The sequence below is a fragment of the Macaca fascicularis genome, chromosome 1, assembly GCF_037993035.2.
Source record: "Macaca fascicularis isolate 582-1 chromosome 1, T2T-MFA8v1.1".
Classification (NCBI taxonomy): domain Eukaryota; kingdom Metazoa; phylum Chordata; class Mammalia; order Primates; family Cercopithecidae; genus Macaca; species Macaca fascicularis.
Window position 1 is genome coordinate 113,459,736 of NC_088375.1, and position 27,915 is coordinate 113,487,650.

At 44.2% G+C, this 27,915-nt stretch overlaps 1 protein-coding gene across 2 annotated transcripts; it reads left to right on the plus strand.

Moving 5' to 3' along the window:
* Positions 1-855: 855 nt before the first annotated feature.
* On the plus strand, positions 856-26,389 carry LIX1L (limb and CNS expressed 1 like). 2 transcript variants are annotated; one of them, XM_045384093.2, is made up of 6 exons: positions 856-1,236; positions 11,723-11,886; positions 16,891-17,031; positions 22,324-22,419; positions 23,012-23,089; positions 23,587-26,389. In XM_045384093.2, exons 1-6 carry the CDS (start codon positions 945-947, stop codon positions 23,827-23,829), a joined length of 1,014 nt encoding a protein of 337 aa, XP_045240028.1. In that variant the 5' UTR covers positions 856-944; the 3' UTR covers positions 23,830-26,389. The 2 variants fall into 2 exon arrangements, with proteins under 2 accessions (XP_045240028.1, XP_045240057.1); XM_045384122.2 differs by lacking the exon at positions 22,324-22,419.
* Positions 26,390-27,915: the final 1,526 nt, after the last annotated feature.

The following is a 27,915-nucleotide window of genomic DNA, read 5'->3' on the forward strand; positions in this document are numbered from 1 at the left end:
CAGAGGAACCAAGTCTGACATGTTATACCAACAAGGGTAATTTTCTTAATTCCCCCAACTGGACTTCTCAGTTTTCTAATTTTCTGCATGTATCCTAACTCTTTCTCACTCTAATGGAAGGCAAAAAGACTTGCCCATCCCACTCTCTCTTATTCCCTTCCCCTACTTAGAATAAGTGAAATCAGAAATTTACCCAACAATGTGGCATAGTAAAAAGATAAAAAATATTGGGAATCAGAACACCTATGCTTAAACTCTGAATTCCACTTTGCCATCTCTTAGCTATTTAATTTTGGGCAATTTATCTAGCCTCCCTCAGCATCTGTTTCCTTATCCCTAAAATAATAAAATCTAGTGATTGTGATTGTAAAGAAGACATGCATTACAGTACATTGCATAGTTTATGTTCATTAAATGTCAGTATCTTTCTTGCCTTAGCTCCACCACCAATTGCATGTGATGTTGGACAAGTCAAATTACTTCTCTGAGCCACAATTTCCTCACCTACAATCTGTAAAATGAAATGGTAGGACAAAATGATCTCTACTCTGTCTGCAATTCTCCCCAGTCTTGCATCTAGGCCCATTTTTTTCTTCAAGCCCCGCCCCAGGATTCTGGCCCGCTTTCTAGTGCTTGCCACAGGACTCCCAAAGACGCGCCCAAGCTACGCGTCTGCCTTTCAGAGGATGCGCTTTTTCTCTTTGCAATTGGTTCTCAGAATCTCCACCCTCCTCAACAATTTGCCTATGGCGGAGTAGTAGCCCTCTAGCTCCCGCCCCATCACTGGTGATTGGCATGGGACCTAGCTCGTCCCCGCCCCCACTTGACTGAAGGTTCGGCCCTGGCGCCGCCCTCAGTCCCCAGGCGCTAGCTGACTGGGGTGGTTGGGACCGTTAGCTCGGCAGGCTGGCAGGCTCCGGGGCGCTACTCCATTGGCGGCCGGGATGGAGACGATGCGAGCGCAGCGGCTGCAGCCTGGTGTGGGCACCAGCGGGAGGGGCACTCTCCGAGCACTGCGGCCCGGAGTGACTGGGGCTGCGGCTGCAGCCGCCACACCCCCTGCGGGCCCCCCGCCTGCCCCGCCGCCTCCCGCACCGCCCCCGCCGCCGCTGCTCATGTCTGGGGCCCCAGGACTGCCCCTGCCCCCCGGCGCCGCCGGCAGCCCGGCAGTGCTGCGAGAGGCCGTGGAGGCCGTAGTGAGGAGCTTCGCCAAGCACACGCAGGGCTATGGCCGAGGTGAGTCTGCGGGTCTGGCCTCCTGTGCGACACCCTCTGAAAGGGAGCCTTGCTCCCACAGTCCTCCGGATCGCTTTTCCTGGCGTGGAGCCCTCACTTGCATTTCCTTTTGGGGAGTTTCCTTCTGGGCTACGCATACGCACAGACGCACACACTCATACACACGTTTAAGCCTCCTACCTCTCCTTCCCTTTACTGAGTTATTAATATATTCTCCAGGGACCCTTTTTCAGATACAATCCTCTTTTCTTCCTAAGCTTTTCTCCTTTAGAAATGGAATTCCTCCTCCAGCTTAATACCTTAACATCTCTCTGCCTTTGAGAACCAGTCCCCATTGTGTGAGATCCTGTCTTTTATTTCAGATCCAATTTCTCATCCACACCCTCTCAATCTTTCCTCTGTGATCTCTGCAATTCTGGACTCCCCTGTTAATTTGCTCCAGCTCCTTAACCTTGACTTTTAAATTCTTTACTTACCTTCACTCTGAAATTTCAGTGCAACTTCAGATTTACTGGGGAACTAGGTAGTGCCTTCACAAGTCACTTATAGTAATTGTGCATTTAAATCCGGACCTGTACCACTGAGCTCACACCAGCTTCCTATGGCTTAGCACCTTACTTTGGTATCTTGTTTAGTATGGAGACTTACAGCTCCAGCCTTTCTGTCTGGCTCTGTTTTCCTGGCCCTTGCCCAGGAACTGAGGATAAATCCCAGGCCTTGGCTCTTTCAATGTTAAATTCTGTGGAAATGAGCCAGGTTAGAAACTCTATTTCAGTTAGAAAACTTCGTCTTAAAGATGTCTAATTTCTTTAAAGAGGGATGTGAGGGTTTTCTTTGTTGTTTTTGTTTAACTAGTGTAGTTTCCTATCTGAATTTGAGTTCCAGATTTATAGTGTAAGTAATAAGGAATATATAGTGAAGGGTGTGGAATACAGAATTTAAGCCTGGAATTTACAACACATCCCTTCTGTCTCCTTGGCCAGGTCCTGCTTGACCTAGAAGTGACTATATTTTTAACTTTCTGGTTTAACAATAATGCAGAGAAAAGTTACAGGGCTTTTCTGTAGATTTTCTTTTTTTAAGAAAGTTTAGTGAAAAGAGCACACACAGGGTTTGGAGATCTTTGTCACTTACCAGCCAAATCTTTGGGAAAGGGACTTAATCTCACTGAGCTTCAGTTTCTTCAAGGATTACAATATGGATTAACTGAGACATTGCAAATGACATGTAACCTAAAAATGATTATTATCTCAAATGTGTTGGTTCATAGTTCCTCAAGTAGAATATGCTTCACTTTTTCCCACTCTTAAATCCTGATAATGTAAACCCAAAAATTCCTGTGAAAAGAGATTTTTAGAGCCATTTTGCTATATGTGCCTATGATTCATTTATCTTCAATTTCCCTTTGTTCTTCATACAATTTGAACTCCTGTTATAAGACAGGAACTCTGCTAGGTGCTGGGGATACAAATGGATGAATCCGAAACTCATAAGGACATATTATTTTCCCAATGTAATCCCAAGATTTAACAAGGCTATGTGATGGAACTGCTATTAGCTACTATCCTGCTGCTTCAAGTCTCTAAGTCAAGATCAAGGGAAGGTCTTTGCCTCTGGGCACAGGAGTAGCCTAGAGTGGTCACACTAAATCTGAAGCCTTCCTCTTGGAAACTTATAGGCATTTATTAAAATTGTAGAGGAGTACACCCTTTTTCTTGTCTGTGTTACCTGGAGAGCCTCTGCTTTGGCTCCTAAACTGGGCATCCTATAAAAACTTTCATTTCCTTAGCAAGGATGAGGGAACAAGGGGATTGTGCTGACAAAGGGCAATTAGTCAGGCTTCAGACTCTGTGGTGATTTTCTTTCCTATCTCCCCACCTCCCATCGCAGTCTTTCTCATTATTCTTGAGTTTCTCATTTCCAGTCTGGGTGTCCAGCCAGTACTTTAGGAGAATCTGGCAGATAGTTCAGCTTCAGGCAAGCAGAATCTCTGCCCATTTGGCTCAGAAGTCCTTTACCACATGGAATCACTTATTCTGCTTCAATTCTTAGACAAAGCTGCCACTGGCATGTACTCACATACCCTTGTGACTGATGGCATGGTATTTGGGGGAATGGATGTATTCCCCTGAATACAATTTACTTTAGCCTCTGCCTAGACAATTCATTCCCTCATCCAGCAATGCTTTACCGCATCATCTTCAATTAACATCCTTCATCTTCTTCCTGAATGCTCCAAATTCACCTTTTCCAGCCAGTCTTTAGATCTACCTTCACTCATGTGGAATATCAGTATGTATGTATGTATGTATGTATTTTTAAAAACTTTCCTGTCCTTTATCTGCCTCCCTCACCCACTTACCCAAGATACACACATAGCTCAGTATTCTGTAGGATCTTGATAAGTTTGTAGTGCATGGGATTTGTAATCAGAGGACCTAGCCCTGTTAAAAAGTTGGCCGTATGATCTTGGAGAAGTTGCTTAATCTCTCTATGCCTCATCTGTTCTCTTCATTCATTTAACAAATATTTATTGATCACCAGATGCAGTGGTAGACAAGGCAGATATTTAGTCCCTATCTTGATGGAGCTCACAGTTCATACTACAGAGCATGTATAAAGATTAATGGTGTAATAAAGCAGGCCAGCCCAATACAAAGAGGGTTGACTTTGGAGCCAAACATTGTTTCTAAATCCTGGTTCTGCCACTTCTGGCCTGTTCCTTAACTTGCTTACTTTTTGTAAAATGGGTATTATAATACTTATCCTGATAGTTTTGTGTGGATTAACTGAGACAACGAATATAAAGCATGCAGCACATGGTACTTAGTGTGGTTGCTATTATTGTGCATTTGGAAATGCTTTGGAAACTGCAAATGATACGTATTGTTCTGCATTGCCATTTCCTTTGCCCCCTTTTTTCTATGGCATATAGTCTCTTTCTCATGTTTGACATCTGGCAATCTCTAAACAGGCAGGATCGAGTAACTCACTTGCCTTGCTCTGTAACTGCTACATTTCCCTCTTCAAACCTGTTGTTTTGGAAGTGTTGCTATCCTTTTATGTTACAATATGGCTGCATGATTGGAGATTTTGCCCTGCTATTTCACTAAGTTGAACAAATGAATCTTGTGTAGTGTTTTCTATTTAGTTGTTCCTTTTCCTCAGAATCACAGACAGCTTCTTTTCTGTAAGACTGGAGTTAAATGGGTTGGGCCAAATATTTCCAATTTTTAGAAATGCTGGATTAGTCCCTATATTAGTTTCCTGTGGCTGCTGTAACAAATTATCACAACTTTAGTGGCTTAAACCAACAGAAATTTGTTCTCTCATAGTTCTGGAGGCCAGAAGTCCAAAATCAGTATTACTGGGCCAAAATCAAGGTGTTGGCAGGGTCGTGTTCCCTCCAAAAGCTCTAGGGGAGAATTCATTCTTTGCCTCTTCCAGCTTCTGGTGGCTGCTGATATTGGTTTATTACTTGGTTTATTGCTGTATCACTATAATCTCTACCTCTGTGACTCCTCCTCTTCGTCAAATATGCCTCCTTTTTTTTTTTTTTTTTTTTTTTTTTTTTAAAGAGATGGGATCTCGCTGTGTTGCCTAGGCTGGACTGCAGTGGTGCAATCATAGCTCACTGCAGCCTGGAACTGCTGGGCTCCAGTGATCCTCCCACCTGCCTCAGCCTCCCAAGTAGCTAGGACTACAGGTGCATGTCACCACAACTGGCTGATTTAAAAAAATTTTTTGTAGAAACAAGATCCCACGATGTTGCCCAGGCTGGTCTTGAACTCCTGGCCTCAAGTGATCATCCTGCTTTGGCCTCCCAAAGTGCTGGAATTATAGGCATGAGTCAATGTGCCCATCCTGCCTCCCTCTTATAAGGACACTTGTGAATGCACTTAGGGCCCACCTATACAATCTAGGTAATTTCCCCATCTCAAATCATTTAAACCCATCTGCAAAGTCTTTGCCAGATAAAGTGACATTCACAGGTTCCAAGGATTAGGAAATGGACATTTTGGAAGGTGGCATCATTCAGTCTACCAGAGTCCCCTCCCAAAGTCACTGTTACTTTGCAGTCTCTCCTTCCAAAGAGACTGTGCACTGTAGGCTATTTAGGGGCAGATGTACCTTCTAAACATTGAAATAAGAAACAGATGAAATATTGTTAACCACCTTCCCTATCTTCCATAATAATGTGAATAGGGTCTGTCTATTCTCGCCATCCTATATGATCAAGGAGACTCTTTTTACTCACCTCTTAATTTCATTATCTCTTTATTCCTGCTTCCCCACCACAAAGTTGTATTTATTATTATTTTTTCTTTTATTTTTGTTAATTACCTTCCTGGCAAGGTTGTATTTATCCTTATGATATAAAATTTTTACTGTAGTTTCATATATTGTTTTAATATTTTTATCCTGGCCAGGCACAATGGCTCATGCCTGTAATCCCAACATTTTGAGGCCAACTCAGGAGGATTGCTTGAACCTTAGAGTTTGAGACCAGCCTGGGCAACATAGTGAGATACTATCTCTACAAAAATTTTTAAAAATTATCCAGGCATGGTGGCATGCATCTTGTAGTCCCAGCCACTCAGGGAGCTGAGGTGGGAGGATCACTTGAACCTAGGAAGTCAAGGCTGCAGTGAGGTGTGATTGTGCCACTGAATTCTAGCCTCAGTGATAGAGTGAGACTTTGCCTCAAAAAAAAAATGTTTTAGGTTAGGTGCAGTAGCTCACACTGTAATCCCAGCACTTTGGGAGGCCGAGGTGGGAGGATCATCTGAAGTCAGGAGTTCAAGACCAGCCTGGCCAACATGGCAAAACCCCGTCTCTACTAAAAATACAAAAATTAGCTGGGTGTGGTGGCGTGTACCTGTAATCCCAGCTACTTGGGAGGCTGAGCCAGGAGAATTGCTTGAACTTTGGAGGTGGAGGTTGCTGTGAGCCACGATCATGCTACTGCACTTTAGCCTGGGCGACAGAGCAAGACTTTGTCTCAAAAACAAAAACAACAACAACAAAAAAGTTTTTATTTTGGCTGAAAATGATCACTACCTCTCATTCCCATCCTGTCCAATTAGACGTTCGTATATTTTATCTCCTAAAGGCAAAAACTAAATTATTTTCTTTTTTGTTATTCAACAGCAGGGTATAAGCACTGAAATATTCCTATCTTGGTCTTTCTTGTGAGGGACTTTGAGAAAACAATTGTCAGAGGTGTATATCTGTTATTCCTACCCTCCCACCTTACTGTTCTTTAGCCATCTTTATGTAAACCATTATATCCATGGTTCCTCACTGAAAATATGATAAAAAATGTGAGTGCTCCACACATACACATGCACAGATACTCATATGCACACAGACACACACATAATTTTACTTTAGGAAGCTTGTGAACCTCCATGAAGCTCAGCTATGGACTGGACCTTGGAGCCTGAGTTAAGATTCCCAAATTGGAAAGAATATTGGCCCCCGGAAATCTAGATTTATGCCCCAACTCTGCCATAGCCGTGTGACCTCTAACAAGTCTTCTGTTCTTTCTTAGCCAGTGTTGGACTAGATGATCTCTAAAGTTCCTTCCAGTTCTAAACATGAATAAGTCTAGAAGCATTTTCAAATGCGGATCACAATTAGTTGCTTTTTTCTTGACCACTTTGCCCAATTATCATTTCATACTCACATTTCTAAAATCAAGACTCCCCATGCCCCTTGGCTTTGAGTAATCATTAAAAAATGGTTCTCTGGGCCAGGTGCGGTGGCTCAAGCCTGTAATCCCAGCACTTTGGGAGGCCGAGGCGGGTGGATCACGAGGTCAGGAGATCGAGACTATCCTGGCTAACATGGTGAAACCCCGTCTCTACTAAAAATACAAAAAATTAGCCGGGCGAGGTGGCGGGCGCCTGTAGTCTCAGCTACTTGGGAGGCTGAGGCGGGAGAATGGCGTGAACCCGGGAGGCGGAGCTTGCAGTGAGCCGAGATCACGCCACTGCACTCCAGCCTGGGAGACACAGCGAGACTCCGTCTCAAAAAAAAAAAAAAAAAAAAAAAAATGGTTCTCTGGTCTGTGCGAAGAAATGTTTAACTGGATAGAGACTGAACATATGCTTTTTAATAGGACCTTCCCAATTATGGTGGTCTCCTCCTCTTCCTCTTTATTCCAGTATTCTCCCTGTTGTGTGCATGTCAGGAGAGCTGTCACCCAGTGCATTGTGCTAAACTGTCTCAAAGAGGGAACTGGAGCTGAAAAGATCTCATGGAGAGAACAAAGATGGCTGAGCTTTCTGGTCAGTATTGACCTTTGAAGAGCCCTGCCAAAACCAATGGAGGGAAAGAGAGTTTTCTTTTCATGCTGGATCTTTTTTTAATTTTTAATTTTAATTTTAATTTTTTTTGCCCATGACAGAGCCTCAGGAGGTCCTAATGATGTGCCCTCATGCTGTCTTTTAATAGAAGAATAAGCATTCTTAAAAGTCAGTTAAATGTAGGTTATTAAAAAGAGTTTATGCTGCTTCTCAAACTCAGGCTAGTACATGGGTGTTTGTTTCAGTCACAGAGCAGGCGAGACAATTTATTATTGGCCACTGATTTTAAATTCCTCGCTTGCTGGGCGCGGTGGCTCACGCCTGTAATCCCGGCACTTTGGGAGGCTGAGGCAGGTGTATCACCTAAGGTCAGGAGTTTGAGACCAGCCTGACCAATATGGTGAAACCCTGTCTCTACTAAAAATACGAAAATTAGCCAGGCATGGCGGCATGTGCCTGTAATCCCAGCTACTCAAGAGGCTGAGACAGAAGAATTGCTGGAACCTGGGAGGTAGAGGTTGCAGTGAGCCGAGATCGCACCACTGCACTCCAGCCTGGGCAACAGAGTGAGACTCCAACTCAAATATAAAATAAATTCTTTGCTTGCAGGAACTGTGTGTTATTCTTTTCATGCCCAGGGCTTAGAATAATGCCATGTACCTATTAAATGCTCAAACTTTAGCTAATGTGTGTATGACAGCCATGAAAATGTGCAGTTCAGATTGCCTGCTGCAGGGAGCATAACTAACAGCCTCAGCCACTGCCCACCCTGGGTCATCCATAATCACATTTGCACCCCAAAGTTGCACATTTGCATCTATAACCACATTTGAAGGGACCACGCTTCCTGTAGGCTGCTCCCAACCAATGACCAAGCACATCAGGGGTATTAACACAGGCAGATCCTGGTGAGATACGGGATTCTTTTGCGATGAGGACTTCTCACTGGCTTAGCCAAATCTTTCTTAAAACTGTACTATAGCCGGGTGCGGTGACTCACGCCTGTAATCCCAGCACTTTGGGAGGCCGAGGCGGGTGGATCACGAGGTCACGAGGTCAGGAGGTTGAGACCATCCTGGCTAACACGGTGAAACCCCGTCTCTACTAAAAATACAAAAAATTAGCCGGGTGTGGTGGCGGGCGCCTGTAGTCCCAGCTACTTGGGAGACTGAGGCAGGAGAATGGCGTGAACCCGGGAAGCAGAGCTTGCAGTGAGCCGAGATTGTATCACTGCACTCCAGCCTGGCTGACAGAGTGAGGCTCTGTCTAAAAAAAAAAACAAAACAACAACAACGACAACAACAACTGTACTACAGTCTGAAACTATCATATCTAGACCTCCTTCTTTGCCTCTCTTCCACGGTCATCAGATCTTTGCTGTGCTCAGAAGGCTCTCCCTGTCTTCTCCTACTTCCTCCCCAATAAGTCTCTTGGAATTGCCTATCCCATCTTGGTGTCTTCTTGGCAGATCTGAACTAAGGAAATATGAAAGAACGAATGAGCCTTTGTTGCGATTAAGAGTAGGAGAGGAGAGGCCAGGCGTGGTGGCTCACGCCTGTAATCCCAGCACTTTGGGAGGCTGAGGTGGAGGAGGAGCTCTTTAGGAGGCCGCTTGAGCTCAGGAGTTTGAGACCAGCCTTGGCAATACAGTGAAACCCTGTTTCTACAAAAATTACAAAAATTAGCCAGGTGTGGTGACATACACCTGTGGTCCCAGCTACTCGGAGGCTAAGGTTGGAGGATTGCTTGGGCCTGGGAGGTGGAGGTTGCAGTGAGCTGAGATTGCTCCACTGCACTCCAGCCTGGGCAACAGAGTGAGATCCTGTCTCAAAAAAAAAAAAAAAAGGAGAGTGGTCAATATGTTGCAAGATATTGGAGAGCACCTGTGATAATTTTTTATTATGAGGCTTTAGCAAAAACTATTTGAAATGTTTGGAACCCTAGAGTCAATGTGATCCTTTCTAAAAGCGAACTGATCTCATCCCTCTTTTTTTTTTTTTTTTTGAGACGGAGTCTCGCTCTGTCGCCCAGCCCAGGCTGGAGTGCAGTGGCGCGATCTCGGCTCACTGCAAGCTCCGCCTCCCGGGTTCACGCCATTCTCCTGCCTCAGCCTCCCGAGTAGCTGGGACTACAGGCGCCCACAACCGCGCCCGGCTAATTTTTTGTATTTTTAGTAGAGACGGGGTTTCACCGTGGTCTCGATCTCCTGACCTTGTGATCCGCCCGCCTCGGCCTCCCAAAGTGCTGGGATTACAGGCGTGAGCCACCGCGCCCGGCCCTTTTTTTTTTTTAATTAATTATTTTTCCTTGGAGCTGAGTTCAAAAGAATCCCTCCTTCTTTTTAAAGTCCTCCCATTGCTTCCTATTGCTTTAGGATAAAGCCAATACTCTAACATGGCCTAAAAGGCCCTACTTGGTCTGATCCCTGCCTTCTCTTGCATCCTCATCTTGCATTACACTTCCCCTCACTCACTCTTCCATAGCCACATGGTCTTAATTCCCTTTATTCATCATATTCCCTGCTGTCACGAGCCTTTGAACATGCTGTTCTTTATACTCAGAACACTGTCCTCTCTCCTCTTGCCTAGTGAATTCCTAGTCATACCTGAACTTAGATATTGCCTCCTCAGGGTAGCTTTCTTTGACCTTCTTAACTAGGTCAGATACTCCGACATCTATCACTCCTTTATAGAACTTGATCACAGGTGCAATTTTACATTTGTTAGAGATCTGGTTAATATCTCTTTCCCTCTTTACACTGTAGGCTACATAAGGAAAACGTAGGGGATGAGAGGAAGTGTTCTAGAATACAATGTCAGGTCTGGAGTTTGATTTTAGCCTACTTACAACTAATAAGTTAGCCATTTACTGTTTCATGGATGCTGGCAGAAGTCAAGAGACTTTGAGATTAGAGACAAAGGAATTTATTATTCATAGCACAGCAAGTAGCATGAGCATCATGTTTATATTAGTTCTCCTTGCCTCCTCCCAAGCCCAATGCAGAGGACTCAGGTAGATACTTGCATAGGCCATGGGTTGCTTCACAACAGAGGAACACTTACAGAACCTGCAGCTTGGGGAACTTGCCATTTTACAACAAGCAGAAGCAAGCATGTTCTTTATCTGAGTGAAGATAGTACCTCATCCCTCAATATTTCTTGCTGCAAGCACAGTCCTGAAAAGTAGCCCAAGTAAAGAGCAGTCAGGGTTTTGCAATCTTGCCATACCTAGCAAGATATGAAGGAGCATAAGAGACCGGCCCATGGAGGAGTGCTTCTTTTTAAAGTCCTCCAATTGCTTCCCATTTCGTTGCTTTGCATCTCACCATATAGTTCCTCCAAAAATCATTTATACCCAGGTAAAGCCTCAAAAGAGTTCTCTCCCACCTCCATACCCTGGCTTCTCACACCCATAGTATATACATAGTATTCTGGGTTGGGAAAGGAATCTAGCAATGGATGTGCTTACTAGAAGCACAGGCTCGAGAATGGTTATTAGGGCTATATTTCCTTGAGCCAGCAGTATTGCATAAAAGAATACTCATTGGAACCAAGACTGCTTGAGTTTGAATACTCAAACTGCTACTTTCTCCTGGCATAACCTTGGGCAAGTTATTTAACCTCTCTATACCTCATTTCCCTCATCTGTAAAATATGGATAGTGAAAATATCTGCTTCATAAAGTTGCTGTGATTAAACACGTAAAGCAGTTACAGAAATGCCTGACATACAATGTGTTCAATACATGTTAGCACTTATTGTGGTGGTTATTATCATCCTGGGCCAGCTAACAATTGTGGAGTAATCTACTTGTATTTCATCAGGCAGTGATAATGGTCTGCTGACATTGGGAACTCTGCCTCCAATATTTAAGTTATTCTAGGACTAAGTTAAAATGTGAACTATTCAGATTGGAGGTAGGAGTGAAAAAAAAATTTAAATAAAATAAAATGTGAACCAGAAAAGTGGTGGAGGAGGGCAGGCATACGCTGGTCTTTCTAGGCAAATTAACTTAATCACAGTCTAGGTTTATTAATTTAAATGCTTTTAAATGGCAATAGGTAGGGAGCTAAGGGGCTGACTCTTAATGTAGGTACAGGTTACAGATACTGTATTGAAGTATAGCACCACTTGGAGGTGTTCTCATTGCTGAACTTAACTATTTCTCTTTTATAGTGAATGTGGTGGAGGCACTTCAGGAATTCTGGCAGATGAAGCAGTCCCGTGGTGCTGACTTAAAGAATGGGGCTCTAGTGGTTTATGAGATGGTTCCCTCCAACAGCCCTCCTTATGTCTGCTATGTCACGCTGCCTGGGGGAAGTTGCTTTGGGAGTTTCCAGGTAAGAGTTGTGAGGTGGCAGTAGCAAAGGTAAATGCTTAGATGTTAGTAACGGCTTTCTCCATCACTTTGGCCATTAAACTGCCTAAAATCATATATTTGAGGACCTAAAGCAATTCTGGGAAAATTATTCTGGCAAGCATCTGAGGCCAATTTGACCATAATAGAACCTCAGTATCATGCTTTCCTTTCAAGAACTCAAACCCATTTTGAATTTGAGCAGTTATGAATATCCCCTTGCTCAGTATATCCGACTACCATCATCCAACCCATGTTCCAATCTGGCTTCAGTTATTGCATTCCAACTATTTTCCATCTCTTGTTGAGGATATAGAACAATATTCCTTGCCTCCAGTACTTTTTCATAGGCAATTACTAAAGAAAGCAATGTTGGAGTTCTCTAAGAGGTCAAATCGGAGGGACTATGTATGGTGGGAACAGTACTCATCTAAGAGTTAGGAGATCTAAATTCACATTCCTCTGAATATCAATGGGGCAAATCTCTGGGCCTCACTTTTCCCATCTATAACATGAAGGAGATAGGTTAGATGATTTCTGAAGTCTTTTCTACTACTAACATTCTACAATTATGTGAAATACCTATGATGATGAAAAGAATGGTTGCCATTATGAGGTAGTGAGAAATTATGGACTAGTATGAATATTCTTATCAAAGATGGATTTTTTACATTGCAGACAGGGAGGCAGCCTTCTGAAATGTCAGTTTAAAACTCTGAAATGGAATTTAGAGAAAATAATAAACACCTTTGTTCTGCTTTCCATATGGTTTGTATAACCCTTAGACAAGGTTAAAAGCCCTGCTGTGTGTCTGCATAGCACCTTGAACTTCCCCTATCATATCACTTATTACAACATATCATAATTGTCTCTCCTAGTGGACTATGTTCCATAGAGGCAAAGATTGTGTCTGTCTTCTTGTTAAATCCCTACCACCTATCTTAGTGCCTACCATATAGTAGGCAAATATGTCTGTTGCATGAATGAGTGCCGTTGCAGCTTAGTTTATGCCTCAAACAAAGCAGTCCTAAGGAAACTTCATTTCACATCAGGTGATGAAATTTTTTCCCTTAGAACTGCAGTCATTTCAGGCCTGGTGCGATGGCTCACACCTGTAATCCCAGCACTTTGGGAGGCCGAGGCGGGCAGATCGCGGGGTCAGGAGTTTGAGACCGGCCTGACCAACATGGTGAAACCCCGTCCCTACTAAAAATGCAAAAATTAGCTGGGCGTGATGGCGCATGCCTGTAATCCCAGCTACTTAGGAGGCTGAGGCAGGAGAATTGCTTGAACTTGGGAGCCGGAGGTTGCAGTGAAAAGAACTTCAGTCATTTCAGAGAAATAAATATATACCCAAGATGACGAATGTTTGTGCTTCCACTTGTTTTTTTGAGATGGAGTCTCACCCTGTTGCCCAGGCTGGAGTGCAGTGGTATGATCCTGGCTCACTGCAACCTCCACCTCCTGGGTTCAAGTGATTCTCCTGCCTCAGCCTCCCCAGTAGCTAGGACTACAGGTGCGTGCCACCAGGCCTGGCTAATTTTTTTCTTTTTTCTTTTTTTTTTTTTTGTATTTTTAGTAGAGACAGGGTTTCACCATGTTAGCCAGGATGGTCTCAATCTCCTGACCTCATGATCCGCCCACCTTGGCCTCCCAAAGTGCTGGGATTACAGGTGTGAGCTACCGCGCCCAGCCTATGCTTTCACTTCTAAGAGAATAAGATCTTTCCTTCTTCTTTTTTTTTTTTTTTTTTGGAGATAGAGTCTCGCTCTGTTGCCCAGGCTGGAGTACAACAGCCCGATCTCAGCTCACTGCAACCTCTGCCTCCCGGGTTCAAGTGATTCTCCCTGCCTCAGCCTCCCAAGTAGCTGGGAGTACAGGCACCTGCCACCACGCCCAACTACTTTTTTGTATTTTTAGTAGAGGCGGGGTTTCACCATGTTGGCCAGGCTGGTCTCGAACTCCTGACCTCAAGCAATCCGTCCACCTCGGCCTCCCAAAGTGCTGGAATTACAGGCGTGAGCCACCGGGCCTGGCTGATCTTTCCTTCTTCTTCCCACCTCATTACATTGTTGAATGACTTGAACATTTTATGATGGATGCCCATAACTGAAACATTGTAGTAATTATATTTCTGTTATTTTTGGAAAGGGTAGAATTATCTTTCTTGGCCTTTTAGCCTAAACTTTTTTTTTTGAGACGGAGTCTTGCTGTGTCACCTGGGCTGGAGTGCAGTGGCGTGATCTCGGCTCACTGTAACCTCCACCTCCCAGGTTCAAGCAATTCTCCCTGCCTCCACCTCCCGAGTAGCTGGGATTATAGACGCCTGCCACCACGCCCAGCTAATTTTTGTATTTGTATTATTTCACCATGTTGGCCAGGCTGATCTTGAACTCCTGACCTCAGGTGATCTGCCTGCCTCAGCCTCCCAAAGTGCTGGGATTACAAGTATGAGCCACCTCGCCCAGCTTTTTTTTTTTTTTTTTTCTTGAGACAGGGCCTCTCTCTGTCACCCAGACTGAAGTACAGTGGCACAATCATGGCTCACTGCAGCCTTGACTTCGTGGGCTTAAGTGATCCTCCCACCTCAGCCTCCCGAATAGCTGGTACCGCAGGCATGTGCCACCATGCCTGGCTAGTTTTTGTATTTTTGGTAGAAATGGAGTTTTGCCATGTTTCCCAGGCTGGTCGCAAACTCCTGAGCTCAAGCAATCCTTTCATCTCAGCCTCCCAAAGTGCTGGGATTACAGGTGTGAGTCACCCGGCCAGGGGCAGGGTGCAATAACTGAAGCTAGATCAGAACATGGGCTGGGTGTTGGTAGTCTGATATACTGAGCAAGGGCATAATCCACAACTGCTCAAATTCAAGATGGGTTTGAGTTTATACCTCTTTATCCACTTTGGCAGGTGAAATTTCTCCCACTGGTTTTCTTCACAGATGACTTTTTAAGCAAGAGCACTATAGAGCAGGCCAGCAGGCTAGTAATAGACAAATAGAAACAGACAAATTGAAGCATTGGGAAGACTTCAGACTTATTTACCAAACTTCATATGCTGTCTCAGAGAGCCTGTCAGTTAATAGAAATTAGGAATTATTGATAGTAGGGATGTTTAAGTACTAAACACATCCTGGTCTACTTATTTATTGTTTTTTTGTTTGTTTGTTTGTTTTTTTTTTTGAGACAGTCTCACTCTGTCACCCAGGCTGGAGTGCAGTGGCGTGGTCTCGGCTCACTGCAACCTCCGCCTCCTGGGTTCAAGCAATTCTCTGCCTCAGCCTCCCAAGTAGCTGAGATTACAGGCACCTGCCACCATGCCCAGCTAATTTTTTTTTTTTTTTTTTGTATTTTTAGTAGAGACGGGGTTTCACCATCTTGGCCAGGCTGGTCTTGAACTCCTGACCTTGTAATCCACCCACCTCAGCGTCCCAAAGTGCTGGGATTACAGGCGTGAGCCACCGCACCCATTATTTATTGTTTTTTTAAGACAGAGTTGTGCTCTGTTGCCCAGGCTGGAGTGTAGTGGCACAATCATAGCTCACTGCAGCCTTGACTCCTGGGCTCAAGTGATCCTTCCACCTCACCTCAACCTCTTGATTAGCTGGGACCACAGGTGTGCACCACAACCATGCCCAGCTCATTTTTAAATTTTTTGTAGAGACAGCGTTTCACTATGTTGGCCAGGCTGGTCTCAAACACCTGGCCTCAAGTGATCCTCCCGCCTTGGCCTCCCAAAGTGCTGGGATTACAGGCATGAGCCACCATGCCCAACCTCTGTTCTACTTTTTATTTTAAGTTTTCTTTTAGAAACAGAGTCCCACTCTGTCACCCAGGCTGGAGTATAATGGTGTGATCATAACTCATGGCAGCCTGGAACTCCTGGCTCAAGTGATCCTTCTGCCTCAGCCTCCTAAATAGCTGGGACTACAGGCACGTGTCACCATGCCTGGCTAATTTTTTTTTTTTGGTAGAGACAGGGGTCTTGCTATGTTGCCCAGGTTAGTGTTGAATTCCTGGGCTCAAACCATCCTCCTGCCTTGGACTCCCAAAGTGCTGGGATTACAAATGTGAGCCACCAAGCCCAGCCTTGGTCTACTTTTAAAAACTGCAACATCATTTTCTTCCTTTCCTCTAATTACTCATAAATGACATAGGGCAAAGAGGCCTTTGAGATAGCCAATAAAGATGAATTATAAAGGAATACTATGGTGGCTAGAGATCTGAAATTGAATAATTTTGAGACTTCTGCAGATCAGACTTGTTCTGTGATACCTATGTTGGATACAATATAAAAACATGAATTAATTTTTATTTTTTTCCTTCTTAAGTCAGCTTTCCTTCCCGTAATTACTCCTCTTCTCTTTGTTTCCACTGGGGGGAAGAAAAGAAGTCTACAAATTCCTTCCTCAGACTTAAACCCTTCTCAGGGATAGCTCCTTTGGCTCACTACATTGAGAAAATGCCTGTTCACAGCTAAAAATGAAGTCCAAAATTCCAAGATGGGTGCTTCTGATAGAGACCAGTGGCCTTCTCTGTAGAAGCAGCCTAGACACAGCTTCGGTTCTAATCTTGGGTTATCTAGAGGAATCCAAAAAACCTTGCCTGTCCACAGAACAAGATACAGATTTCTATTAAGCTGGCCAGAATCTGACTTTTGAGTAATTAATTCTGTCGACAGTTTTAACAGGGGTATTTTTCATGTCCAGTGATTATATGCTGACTTAAGCAGCCTTCCTCATTCTGCATTCAGTTTGGTATGAGCTACAGCACTCTCCAGTACCTTAATGACTTCAGGATGTTGAATCAAAATTACGTTTCCAAACATCCCGACCACTTTACCATAAAAACCTTGGAGAGTGTGTTGAACACAACTGATTTATCCAAAGAGTGTCCAAGTGTTTTCTATCTGAAGTGTTTCCCTCCCACTGTTCCTTCCTCTCTCTCATATGCACAAATACACATATTCTCACTCATTCTCCCCTGCCTAGTTTTGCCCCACAAAAGCTGAGGCCCGGAGGAGTGCTGCAAAGATTGCGCTAATGAATTCTGTGTTTAATGAACATCCTTCCCGAAGAATCACTGATGAGTTCATCGAGAAGAGTGTCTCTGAGGCCCTGGCATCTTTCAATGTAAGTTATATGGAGCTGGAAGGAGAGTGGGAGATGGGAGAACCGGCTGCTTGGGAATTCATAAATTACTGTGAAACAGAGCATGAATTCCTGTTTTCTTTCTGGTCCACCTCTCTGTTCTTTTGATTTATTCTCTGTCAGTCTATTGTGTCATGTGTTCCACATGTCTCAGTCTCTAATTCTATATCTGTGTTTATGTGTTTTTGGTTGTTTTGTCTCTTTCATTTTATCTCTTTGGTATCTAGAAACCTTTAATTGCATATTTATGGAATTGTAGAGCTATTCCAAAATGAAAATTGAGCTTGAATTTTGCTTTTGCTAATTTGGGTTAAGACCTTAGTTTCTGCTGTTCTTTTTTTTTTTTTGAGACAGAGTCTCACTCTGTCGCCCAGGCTGGAGTGCTGTGGCGCAATCTCGGCTCACTGCAAGCTCCGCCTCCCGGGTTCACGCCATTCTCCTGCCTCAGCCTCCTGAGTAGCTGGGACTACAGGCGCCCGCCACCGCGCCTGGCTAATTTTTTGTATTTTTAGTAGAAACGGGGTTTCACCGTGGTCTCGATCTCCTGACCTTGTGATCCGCCCGCCTCAGCCTCCCAAAGTGCTGGGATTACAGGCATGAGCCACCGCGCCCGGCCTGCTGTTCTTTTTTTATAAGACTGTTTTTTATTGTCACTTTTCTCCTGCCTCCATTACTTCATCTTATTGATAAATAACCCTTTTATAATAAAATGTCTTTTTATCTATTTTAGGAACAAGGAGGATAATTTATTTACTCTCTTTATTTACAACTGTTCTTTCAAATGATGATGATAAGAATCACCATAATTAATCCTAATTGAGTATTACCTTGTGGCAGGGACTGTCCTAGGGGATTTATATGTATTTTACCTCATTAGATCATCACAACAATCCTAGGAGGTATAAGTACTATTATTACTCCTATTTTACAGATGAGGAGACTAAAAACACAGAAGTGAAGTGTCAACATGATATAGCTCGTAAGTGGTCACGCCAAGATTAGAACCCAAGTTGACTTAATTTAGTTACATCTTAGAAATTAACACTGCTATCTTCCTTCCTCTCCACAAATTCACTGATACTCAGACCAAGTATCTGTTCTATTTGCATTTAATTAAGATGTAATTACAGGCCGGGTGCAGTGGCTCATGCCTGTAATCCCAGCACTTTGGGAGGCTGAGGCAGGCAGATCACCTGAGGTTAGGAGGTCAAAACCAGCCTGGCTAAAATAGCGAAACCTCATCTCTACTAAAAATACAAAAGTTAGCTGGGCGCAGTGGTGGGCGCCTGTAATCCCAGCTACTTGGGAGCCTGAGGCAGGAGAAAAGCTTGAACCTGGGAGGCGGAGATTGCAGTGAGCTGAGATCATGCCATTGCACTCCAGCCTGGGTGACAGAGCAAGATTCCGTCTCAAAAAAATAAAAATAAAAATAAAATAAAAAAGATGTAATTACATATACTAAATTAGTTCAGTTATCTGCTTTGTGGATTAGTTGTTGAACACTTTATTGAAAGTTGGTTTCCCTCTGTTTTTTAGGACCCAGCTGTTTTTCTCCCATTATTCTTTGCCCCAGTCAACAGCATCTGCAGGGAATGAAAACATTTTTATATTAATCCAAACCAAATAAAAAAAGAAGACCCCAGCTAAAATTTTTTGGAAAGTACACTTGCTATTTTTAGGTCACCTAATGGTATTGTAAAAGAAAACAGGGCCAGGCACAATGGCTCAAACGCTTGTAATCCCAGCACATTGTGGGGCAGATGACAGCAGATCACTTGAAGTCAGGAGTTCGAGACCAGCCTGGCCAACATGGCAAAACCCCCTTTCTACTAAAAATAGAAAAATTGGCTGGGCACGGTGGCTCATGCCTGTAATCCCAGCACTTTGGGAGGCTGAGGTGGGCAGATCACGAGGTCAAGAGATTGAGACCATCGGGCTGACATGGTGAAACCCCGTCTCTACTTAAAAACAAACAAGCGGCCGGGCGCGGTGGCTCACGCCTGTAATCCCAGCACTTTGGGAGGCCGAGGCAGGCGGATCACAAGGTCAGGAGATCGAGACCACGGTGAAACCCCGTTTCTACTAAAAATACAAAAAAAATTAGCCGGGCGCGGTGGCGGGCGCCTGTAGTCCCAGCTACTCAGGAGGCTGAGGCAGGAGAATGGCGTGAACCCGGGAGGCGGAGCTTGCAGTGAGCCGAGATTGTGCCACTGCACTCCAGCCTGGGTGACAGAGCGAGACTCTGTCTCAAAAAAAAAAAAAAAAAACAAGCAAAAAATTAGCCAGGTGTGGTGGTAGCCGGGCGCGCCTGTAGTCCCAGCTGCTCAGGAGGCTGAGGAAGGAAAATCACTTGAACCCGGAAGGCAGAGGTTGTAGTGAGCCGAGATCGCACCATTGCACTCCAGCCTGGTGACAGAGCGAGACTCTGTCTCAAAAAAAAAAAAAGAAAAAAGAAAAAATGCAAAAATTAGCTGGGTATTATGGCACACGCCTGTAATGCCAGCTACTCAGGAGGCTGAAGGATGAGACTCGCTTAAACCTGGGAGATGGAGGTGCAGTGAGATCATTCCATTGCACTCCATCCTGGGCAACAAAGTGAGATTCTGTCTCAAAAAAAAAAAAAAAAAAAAGAAAAGAAAAGGAAAAAAAAAAAAAAAGAAGGAAACTGTGGATTATAGAAAGTGGGATGTGCAGTATTTATATGATCATAGGCTCTAAATTCATTGTTGGCCAGGCGCAGTGGCTCATGCCTGTAATCCCAGCACTTTGGGAGGCTGAGGCGAGCGGATTGCCTGAGGTCAGGAGTTCAAGACCAGCCTGGCCAACACAGTGAAACGCCACCTCTACTAAAAATATAAAAATTAGCTGGATGTGGCGGGCACCTGTAATCCCAGCTATTTGGGAGGCCGAGGCAGGAGAATCACTTGAACCAGGAGGCAGAGGTTGAAGTGAGCCGAGATTGTGCTATTGCACTCCAGCTTGGGTGACAAAAGCAAAATTTTGTCTCAAAAAATAAATAACTAAATTCACTGTTATTGAAATTATGGTTCTAGGCCAGGTGTGGTAGCTCACACCTGTAATCCTAGTACTTTGCGGGGCTGAGGCAGGCAGATCACTTGAGCTCAGGAGTTGGAGACCAGCCTGGGCAACATGGTGAAACTCCATCTCTACAAAAAACCACAGTTACCTGGGTATGGGGGCATGCGCCTGTAGTCCCAGCTACTTGGGGGTCTGAGGCAGGAATATCACTTGAGTGAGGAGGTCAAGGCTGCAGTGAGCCAAGATTGTACTACTGTACTCCAGCCTGGGTGACAAAGTGAGACCCTGTCTCAAAAAAAAAAAAAAAAAAAGAAAGCAATTATGGTTACTAGCTGGGCATTGTGGCTCATGCCTGTAATCCCAGCACTTTGGAAGGCTGAGGTGAGCAGATCACCTGAGGTCAGGAGTTCAAGACCAGACTGGCCAACGTGGCAAAACCCCATCTCTACTAAAAAATACAAAAATTAGCCAGGCATGGTGGTACACACCTGTAGTCCCAGCTACTTAGGAGGCTGAGGTAGGAAAATCGCTTGAACCCAGGAGGCAGAGGTTGCAGTGAACTGAGATTGCACCACTGCACTCCAGCCTTGGCAACAGAGTGAGACTTCATCTCAAAAAAAAAAAAAAAAAAAAAGTATGGTTCTATAGTCTTCCTTTGGGATCTATGTGGGATTGGTTCCAGGATCTCTCGAGGACACCTAAACCCAAGGATGCTCAAGTCCTTCATATAAAATAGCAGAGTATAGCCTGGGCAACATAAGGAGACTCCATCTCTACAAAAAAATAATAAAATAATTAGCTGGGTATGGAGGCACTTGACTGTGATCCCAGCTACTTGGGAGGCTGAGGCAAGAGGATCACTTGATCCCGGGGAGGTTGAGGCTGCAGTGACCATCCATTGTACTCCAGCCAGGGTGACACACAGAATGAGACACAGTCTCAAAAAAAAAAAAAGTATAGTATTTGCATATAACCTATGCACATCCTCCCAAATGAATGCTCTAAATCATCTGTAGAGTACTTATAATACCTAATACAGTGTAAATGCTGGGCCGGGCATGGTGACTCGCGCCTGTAATCCCAGCACTTTGGGAGGTGGAGGCTGGTGGATCACCCGAGGTCAAGAGTTCAAGACCAGCCTGGCCAACATGGTGAAACCCCGTCTCTACTAAAAATATAAAAATCAGCCGGGTGTGGTGGCGCATGCCTATAGTCCTAGCTACTCTGCAGGCTGAGGCAGGAGAATCACTTGAACCCAGTAGGCAGAGGTTGCAGTGAGCCGAGATTGCACCACTGCACTCCATCCTGGGTGACAGAGCAACAGAGTGAGACTCCGTCTGAAAGAAAAAAAAATTAAATTTTTATTTTTAATTTAAAATTGTATTTAATTCTCAAAACAATCATTTAAGGTAGGTCTATGATTATTCCCATCTTACAGAAGAGGAAACTGCAGAACAGAGAGGTTAAATGGCTTTACCAAGGCCACACTATTTGTAGGAGTTCCAGTCCATGCTCTTAACTTCCGTGCTGTAGTGGTTTTTATACATACTAGGCTTGAATGCAGGACAGCGTGTCTTAATTCTAACCCTGCAGGGTTACATAACCAATAGAACACACAATAGGTCAGTGCCCAGGAGACCACACTGCTACCCAGAATTTCCCACACTTATACCACATTTCAGAAACTCAGTACAAGAATGTAAAATATTTTATTAATAATGTTTATACTGACTACAGTTGAAAAGTATTATTTTGAACATATTGGGTTAAATAAGATATATTATTAAAATTAATTTTACTTTTTTTTTTTTTTGAGACAGAGTCTTACTCTGTTGTCCAGGCTGGAGTGCAGTGGCCCGATCTCTGCAATCTCCACCTCCTAGGTTCAAGTGATTCTCCTGCCTCAGCCTCCTGAGTAGCTGGGATTTACAGTCACCCACTACCACGCCTGGCTAATTTTTGTATTTTTAGTAGAGACAGGGTTTCACCATGTTGGCCAGGCTGGTCTCAAACTCCTGACCTCAAGTGATCTACCCACCTTGGCCTCTCACAGTGCTGGGATTACAGGCATGAGCCACTGCACCTGGACTTACCTCTTTATTTTTACTTTAATGTGGCAGAGAGGAAATTTTAAATTAAATATGTGGCTTGCATTATATTTCTACTGGACAGTGCTGCTTGAGATGATAATCCTGGTTGAAAATCTATTTGTCTTTTCTGTTCCTCTACTACCAGGGCAACAGGGAGGAAGCTGACAACCCAAATACAGGGATTGGTGCCTTCCGATTCATGCTGGAATCCAACAAGGGCAAATCAATGTTGGAGTTCCAGGTACTTTCCCATGTACTTCCCTGGCTCTAATAACATGGGTCAGCCTGCTCCTATAATATATAATGGTTCCTACTAATTCCTAACTCACTGATACTGGAAAGGAAAGAAGATTGTTACACTGTTTTTCAAAAATAAATACCTTCCTGGCCAGGCGTGGTGGCTCATGCCTGTATTCCCAGTACTTTGGGAGGCTGAGGCAGGTGGATCACTTGAGGCCGGGAGTTTGAGACCAGCCTGGCCAACATGGCAAAGCCCCGTTTCTACTAAAAATACAAAAATTAGCTGGGTATAATGGCACATGCCTGTAATCCCAGCTACTTGGGAGGCTGAGGCATGAGAATTGCTTGAACCCAGGAAGCAGAGGTTGCAGTGAGCTGAGATTGCGCCATTACACTCCAGCCTGGGTGACAGAGCAAGACTCTGTCTCAAATAGATAAGTAAATAAATAAATATTTTCCTTTCCCAAAGGCCTATCAGAGTTAGTGATGAAAGTTGCTTCTACAAATCCATTTTGTAAAAGGTTTCCCATGTAATTCTGATGTAACCTCCCAATATAAAATCACTGTCCCGGTACTTCCTATTCTTCCACCAGGAGCTAATGACAGTTTTTCAACTGCTACACTGGAATGGCAGCCTTAAGGCCATGAGGGAACGACAATGCTCTCGGCAGGTAAGAGATTTTATGAGTGGGGGTGAATGAGGGGAGCACAATCTGTCAGCGGACTCTTTTGAGGTGGTTACTATGTTAGGAATAAGGTCTATTGTGACCTATGGTTGTGAATATTGAAAGCCTTACCTAAGTACCCTCTTCATCCCTGTAATCTTTCCTATTTAAATATTAGCTGTGATTCTTTTGTCTATCTTGCTTCCCCTACCAGGAAGTTTCCTTTAAGAATCTGGCGGGAACCCGGGAGGCGGAGCTTGCAGTGAGCCGAGATCGCGCCACTGCACGTGAGCCGAGATCGCGCCACTGCACTCCAGCCTGGGCAACAGCGTGAGACTCCGTCTCAAAAAAAAAAAAAAAAAAAAAAAAGAATCTCCTTGAAGGATTTAGGTGCTGACCTCAGTTAGGTCTCTAAAACTGAGTTCTTAGTCCCAGTTGGGTCAGTGTGGTATGATATGAACCTTTACCTTCTCAATGCTGTTCACGTTCCCCTCCCCTACTAGGAGGTGTTGGCTCATTACTCGCACCGGGCTCTGGATGATGATATTCGCCACCAAATGGCCTTGGACTGGGTGAGCCGGGAGCAGAGTGTGCCAGGGGCACTGTCTAGAGAGCTGGCCTCTACTGAGCGGGAGCTGGATGAAGCCCGACTGGCAGGCAAGGAGCTGCGCTTCCACAAGGAGAAGAAAGATATTCTCGTGCTGGCTGCTGGGCAGTTGGGCAATATGCATTCTTCCAACTGCTAGGCATCCACCCACATACTCCCCAGCCTTTCCACAGCCTTTTTTGTATGTCTCCTTTCTAAGATTTAGAATGATTTTTTGTACATACTTTCTCAATTTTATACTTAAAAAAAATATATATATATGTGTATAGATTCTACACCTAGATTCCTATTTGCTAAGAGATCCCTTTTCTTACTTCCAGTTTTTGGATGTAGTTTTATTTGAAACATCTTCAGTCCACTTTACAAGAAAGAGCACGTTGTCTTTGAAGCTTTGTTAGCTCTTAAACTTTCAGATTAACTGTGTAGTCATTTCAGTAGCACTAAAAGATTAACTCAAGTGTTCATGTCTCCTTCTTTTCAAATATCAGTAGCCTGAATAAGGAGTATATGCCCCACTCTTACTCTCATTCCTGCTTCTTCTTGGACTCAAACAGGGTATCAATATGAAGATTTTGCCTTTAGTTCTTGAACTGAACCTGCTTGCTATCCCTTTCCTGCCCACCACTACCTTATTCCTTCTCTGCCTCCAAATTTCCACTTTGTTTTGAGGCTTCCTTCCCTACCTTATTATTCTGAAAGAAGTAGAGATCTTGCCTCTGAAGCCACTCCTAAGAAACTGCCCAGGGACAAGTTAAATTACAAACAATTCATGGGACTTTACTACCTAAGTTGCTTCTAGGGCATATGTATACCATACTAGTAGTCTAGATTTCTGGATATACTCTACAGTAGATGGGGGTTATGGTTGAAACTGATTATCTTTCACTATTCCCTCTGCACATGTCCCCTGCTCACCCAGCTTCGTTAAACCCTGCGTTTAGAACTTCCTGCCTGCAGCTATTAGTAGAAGGTAAAACATATTTCCATATTTCCTTTCACCCAATATTTTATTTTCTGGAAGCATTATCAGTCCTATCTGGTTAGTGAGAACCGTGTTCCCCTTATTCCCGCTAAGTTGCTGCTGTTTACTACCTTAGATTCTCATTTGTTTTCTCTTTCTTTTCTCTTCTTCCACATTAATTATTAGAACATGAGTTGATCAGGAAAATTAAATGAGACTTTAGTTTTTAGCACTTCCTAAATGACACCTTGGGAGACTGCAGTTATTTGTGTATGTGTGGTTTTTTTTGGTTTTTGGAGATGGAGTCTCACACTGTTGCCCAGGCTGGAGTGCAATGGGGCGATCTCGACTCACTGCAACCTCTGCCTCCAGGGTTCAAGCGATTCTCTTGCCTCAGCCTCCCCAGTAGCTGGGATTACAGGCACACGCCACCACGCCTGGCTAATTTCTGTATTTTTAGTAGAGACGGGGTTTCACCATGTTGGCCAGGCTGTTCGTGAACTCCTGACATCAGGTAATCTACCCGCCTCAGCCTCCCAAAGTGCTGGGATTACAGGTGTGAGCCACTGCGCCTGGCCTATTTGTGGGTGGTGGTGGTGTTTTTTGAGACGGAGTCTCACTCTGTTGCCCAGGCTGGAGTGCAGTGGTGTGATCTTGGCTCACTGCAACCTCCGCCTCCCAGGTTCACGCCATTCTCCTGTCTCAGCCTCCCGAGTAGCTGGGACTACAGGCGCCTGCCACCATGCCCAGCTAATTTTTTGTATTTTTAGTAGAGACGGGGTTTCACTGTGTTAGCCAGGATGGTCTCGATCTCCTGACCTCGTGATCCACCCGCTTCGGCCTCCCAAACTATTTGTATTTTTAACACCATTCTCCCCCACCTCTTTCCTGGGTGACATAAGAGAGAAATAACTGGTAGTACAGCAGCTAAAGTATTCTCCTTTCAGATAATTTTTTTGGAGGTCTCTAATATATATTTCCCCCTTGTTTCTGTGATCTCTTTTATACTATATTATTGTCCCATGTACTTTCTAAAGTGAGCTTGGGACATTTAGTATTCCTGCAATTGGACTTTGCACTTGACAGTTATACAGACTTTCCTTTTAGAAACAGATGAGGTTCCAAACAGAAAGTTCAAGTGTAACAACAACAATAAGAATAAATAGATTAGGAAATAGGCCATAATTTGCTCTTTTGGATTTGGTAGGGGCAAGATGAAAGGCAACTTTCTTGCTTTTGAAATCATGTTGGATAAGAGGTAAGGAATCCAGCTACAATTTTATTAGTGCTTGAAACGGGCTTCCTTGAATTCTCCAGGCCCTATCATTTTTTTTTTTTCTTACTAATCAGAAGAGAGCTGGGGTAGAAGCCCCATCTTTGTATTCCATGAAACACGTTGGGTTGGAGTAAAGGCAAAAACAGCTAGACATACCAGGTGTGTCTGTTTGTATTGATATTTATAAGCTGGCACTCATCAACACTCCTGTTTCTCCTGTGCTCCCTTCTCTGGGAAGAAGTATGGGTTAAGGGGTGTGAGTTGTGGGAAGAATTGTCCTCGTACCTCCTGGATTTATTATGTTTCTCAAATACCAACCAGTAAGATCCCAAATAACTTGAGAAAAATTGTTTCCTGATCTGTCCAATTCTGGTGTCAAAGATTTTACTCATCTTCTTAGTACATTCTATGTATTTTATATGTATAATTTTATACAATTAAAAATAGATTTTTGTCTAGTGAGCCAGACTGACTCTTTCTTGAGACCTCTATATTAGAGAAGCTCTAAAACGGCCCTGTTCTTTTACATGTATACTAAATAAGAATTTTTAGGCCGGGCGCAGTGGCTCACACCTGTAATCTCAGCACTTTGGGAGGCCGAGGTGGGTGGATCACGGGGTCAGGAGTTCGAGACCAGCCTGGCCAACATGGTGAAACCCCCATCTCTACTAAAAAAAATAAAAAATTAACTGGGCGTGGTGGTGGGCGCCTGTAATCCCAGCTACTTGGGAGGCTGAAGCAGGAGAATTGCTTGAACCTGGGAGGCAGGGGTTGCAGTAGACCGAGATTGAGTGATTGCACTTCAGCCTGGGACATCAGGGCGAGACTCCGTCTCAAAAAAAAAAATTTTTATTAGCATTTTTGGGGTGGTAGAAATGATTGCACAAGGCAGCCTGCCTCCCTTTCTGCAGACATTTAACCTGGACTTTGTCCTTGGCCCTTTCTCCCCAACTCTACCTACTCCCACTGGCAATCTCACCCATTATGGTGGCTTGAACTCCACTATACACATGACTCTCAAATCTATTTCTTCCTCCCCAACCTGTTTTAAGCTTTTACATTTACTTTCCACATACTGGACATGACCACCTGAATATGACAAAAGCCCTTTGAAACATATCCAAAATAAAATACATTTCTCCCTACTGATTCCTCTTTGACTCTCTAGATCTATTATTCAAATTATTATTATTGAGACAAAGTCTCGCTCTTGTCCCCCAGGCTGGAGTGCAATAGCGTGACCTCAGCTCACTGCAACCTCTGCCTCCTGGGTTCAAGCGATTCTCCTGCCTCAGCCTCCCGAGTAGCTGGGATTACAGGCGCCCACCACTACGCCCGGCTAATTTTTGTATTTTTATTAGAGACCAGGTTTCACCATGTTGGCCAGGCTGGTCTCGAGCTCCTGACCTCAGGTGATCCGACTACCTCGGCCTCCCAAAGTGCTGGGATTACAGGTGTGAGCCACCACGCCCGGCTGATCTATTATTAGAATTATTATCTATGCTGTTACCTAAGCCACACACCTCAGATCTGCCCTCAACTCTTCTCTACCATAATCTAATCAGTCACTACTGTTGAGTCTACCTCCTAATAAGTTGTTGTTTTTGAGACGGAGTGTTGCTCTTGTCGCCCAGTACAATGGTGCAGTATCAGCTCACTGCATCCTCTGCCTCTCGAGTTCAAGAGATTCTCCTGCCTGAGCCTCCCAAGTAGCTGGGATTACAGGCACCCACTACCACACCTGGCGAATTTTTAAATTTTTAGTAGAGATGGGGTTTCACCATGTTGGCCAGGCTGGTCTCGAACACCTGACCTCAGGTGATCCGCCCACCTCGACCTCCCAAAGTGCTGGGATTACAGGTGTGAGCCACTGTGCCTGGCCTACCTCCTAATATGTTTTGTCCATATTTACTGCCTTAGTTTAGGTTTGGTCCTTTCTCATCTCCAGACTGGATCACTATAATAACTTCCTAGCTGGTCTTCACCTC

What these genes read in the sequence shown, in the direction of transcription:
- LIX1L (XM_045384093.2), top strand. Translation starts at nt 945, where the DNA reads ATGGAGACGATGCGAGCGCAGCGGCTGCAGCCTGGTGTGGGCACCAGC. An exon ending in CACGCAGGGCTATGGCCGAG is followed by an intron (nt 1,237 to 11,722) that starts GTGAGTCTGCGG and finishes TCTCTTTTATAG; the next exon opens with TGAATGTGGTGGAGGCACTT. An exon ending in AATCAATGTTGGAGTTCCAG is followed by an intron (nt 22,420 to 23,011) that starts GTACTTTCCCAT and finishes TTCTTCCACCAG; the next exon opens with GAGCTAATGACAGTTTTTCA.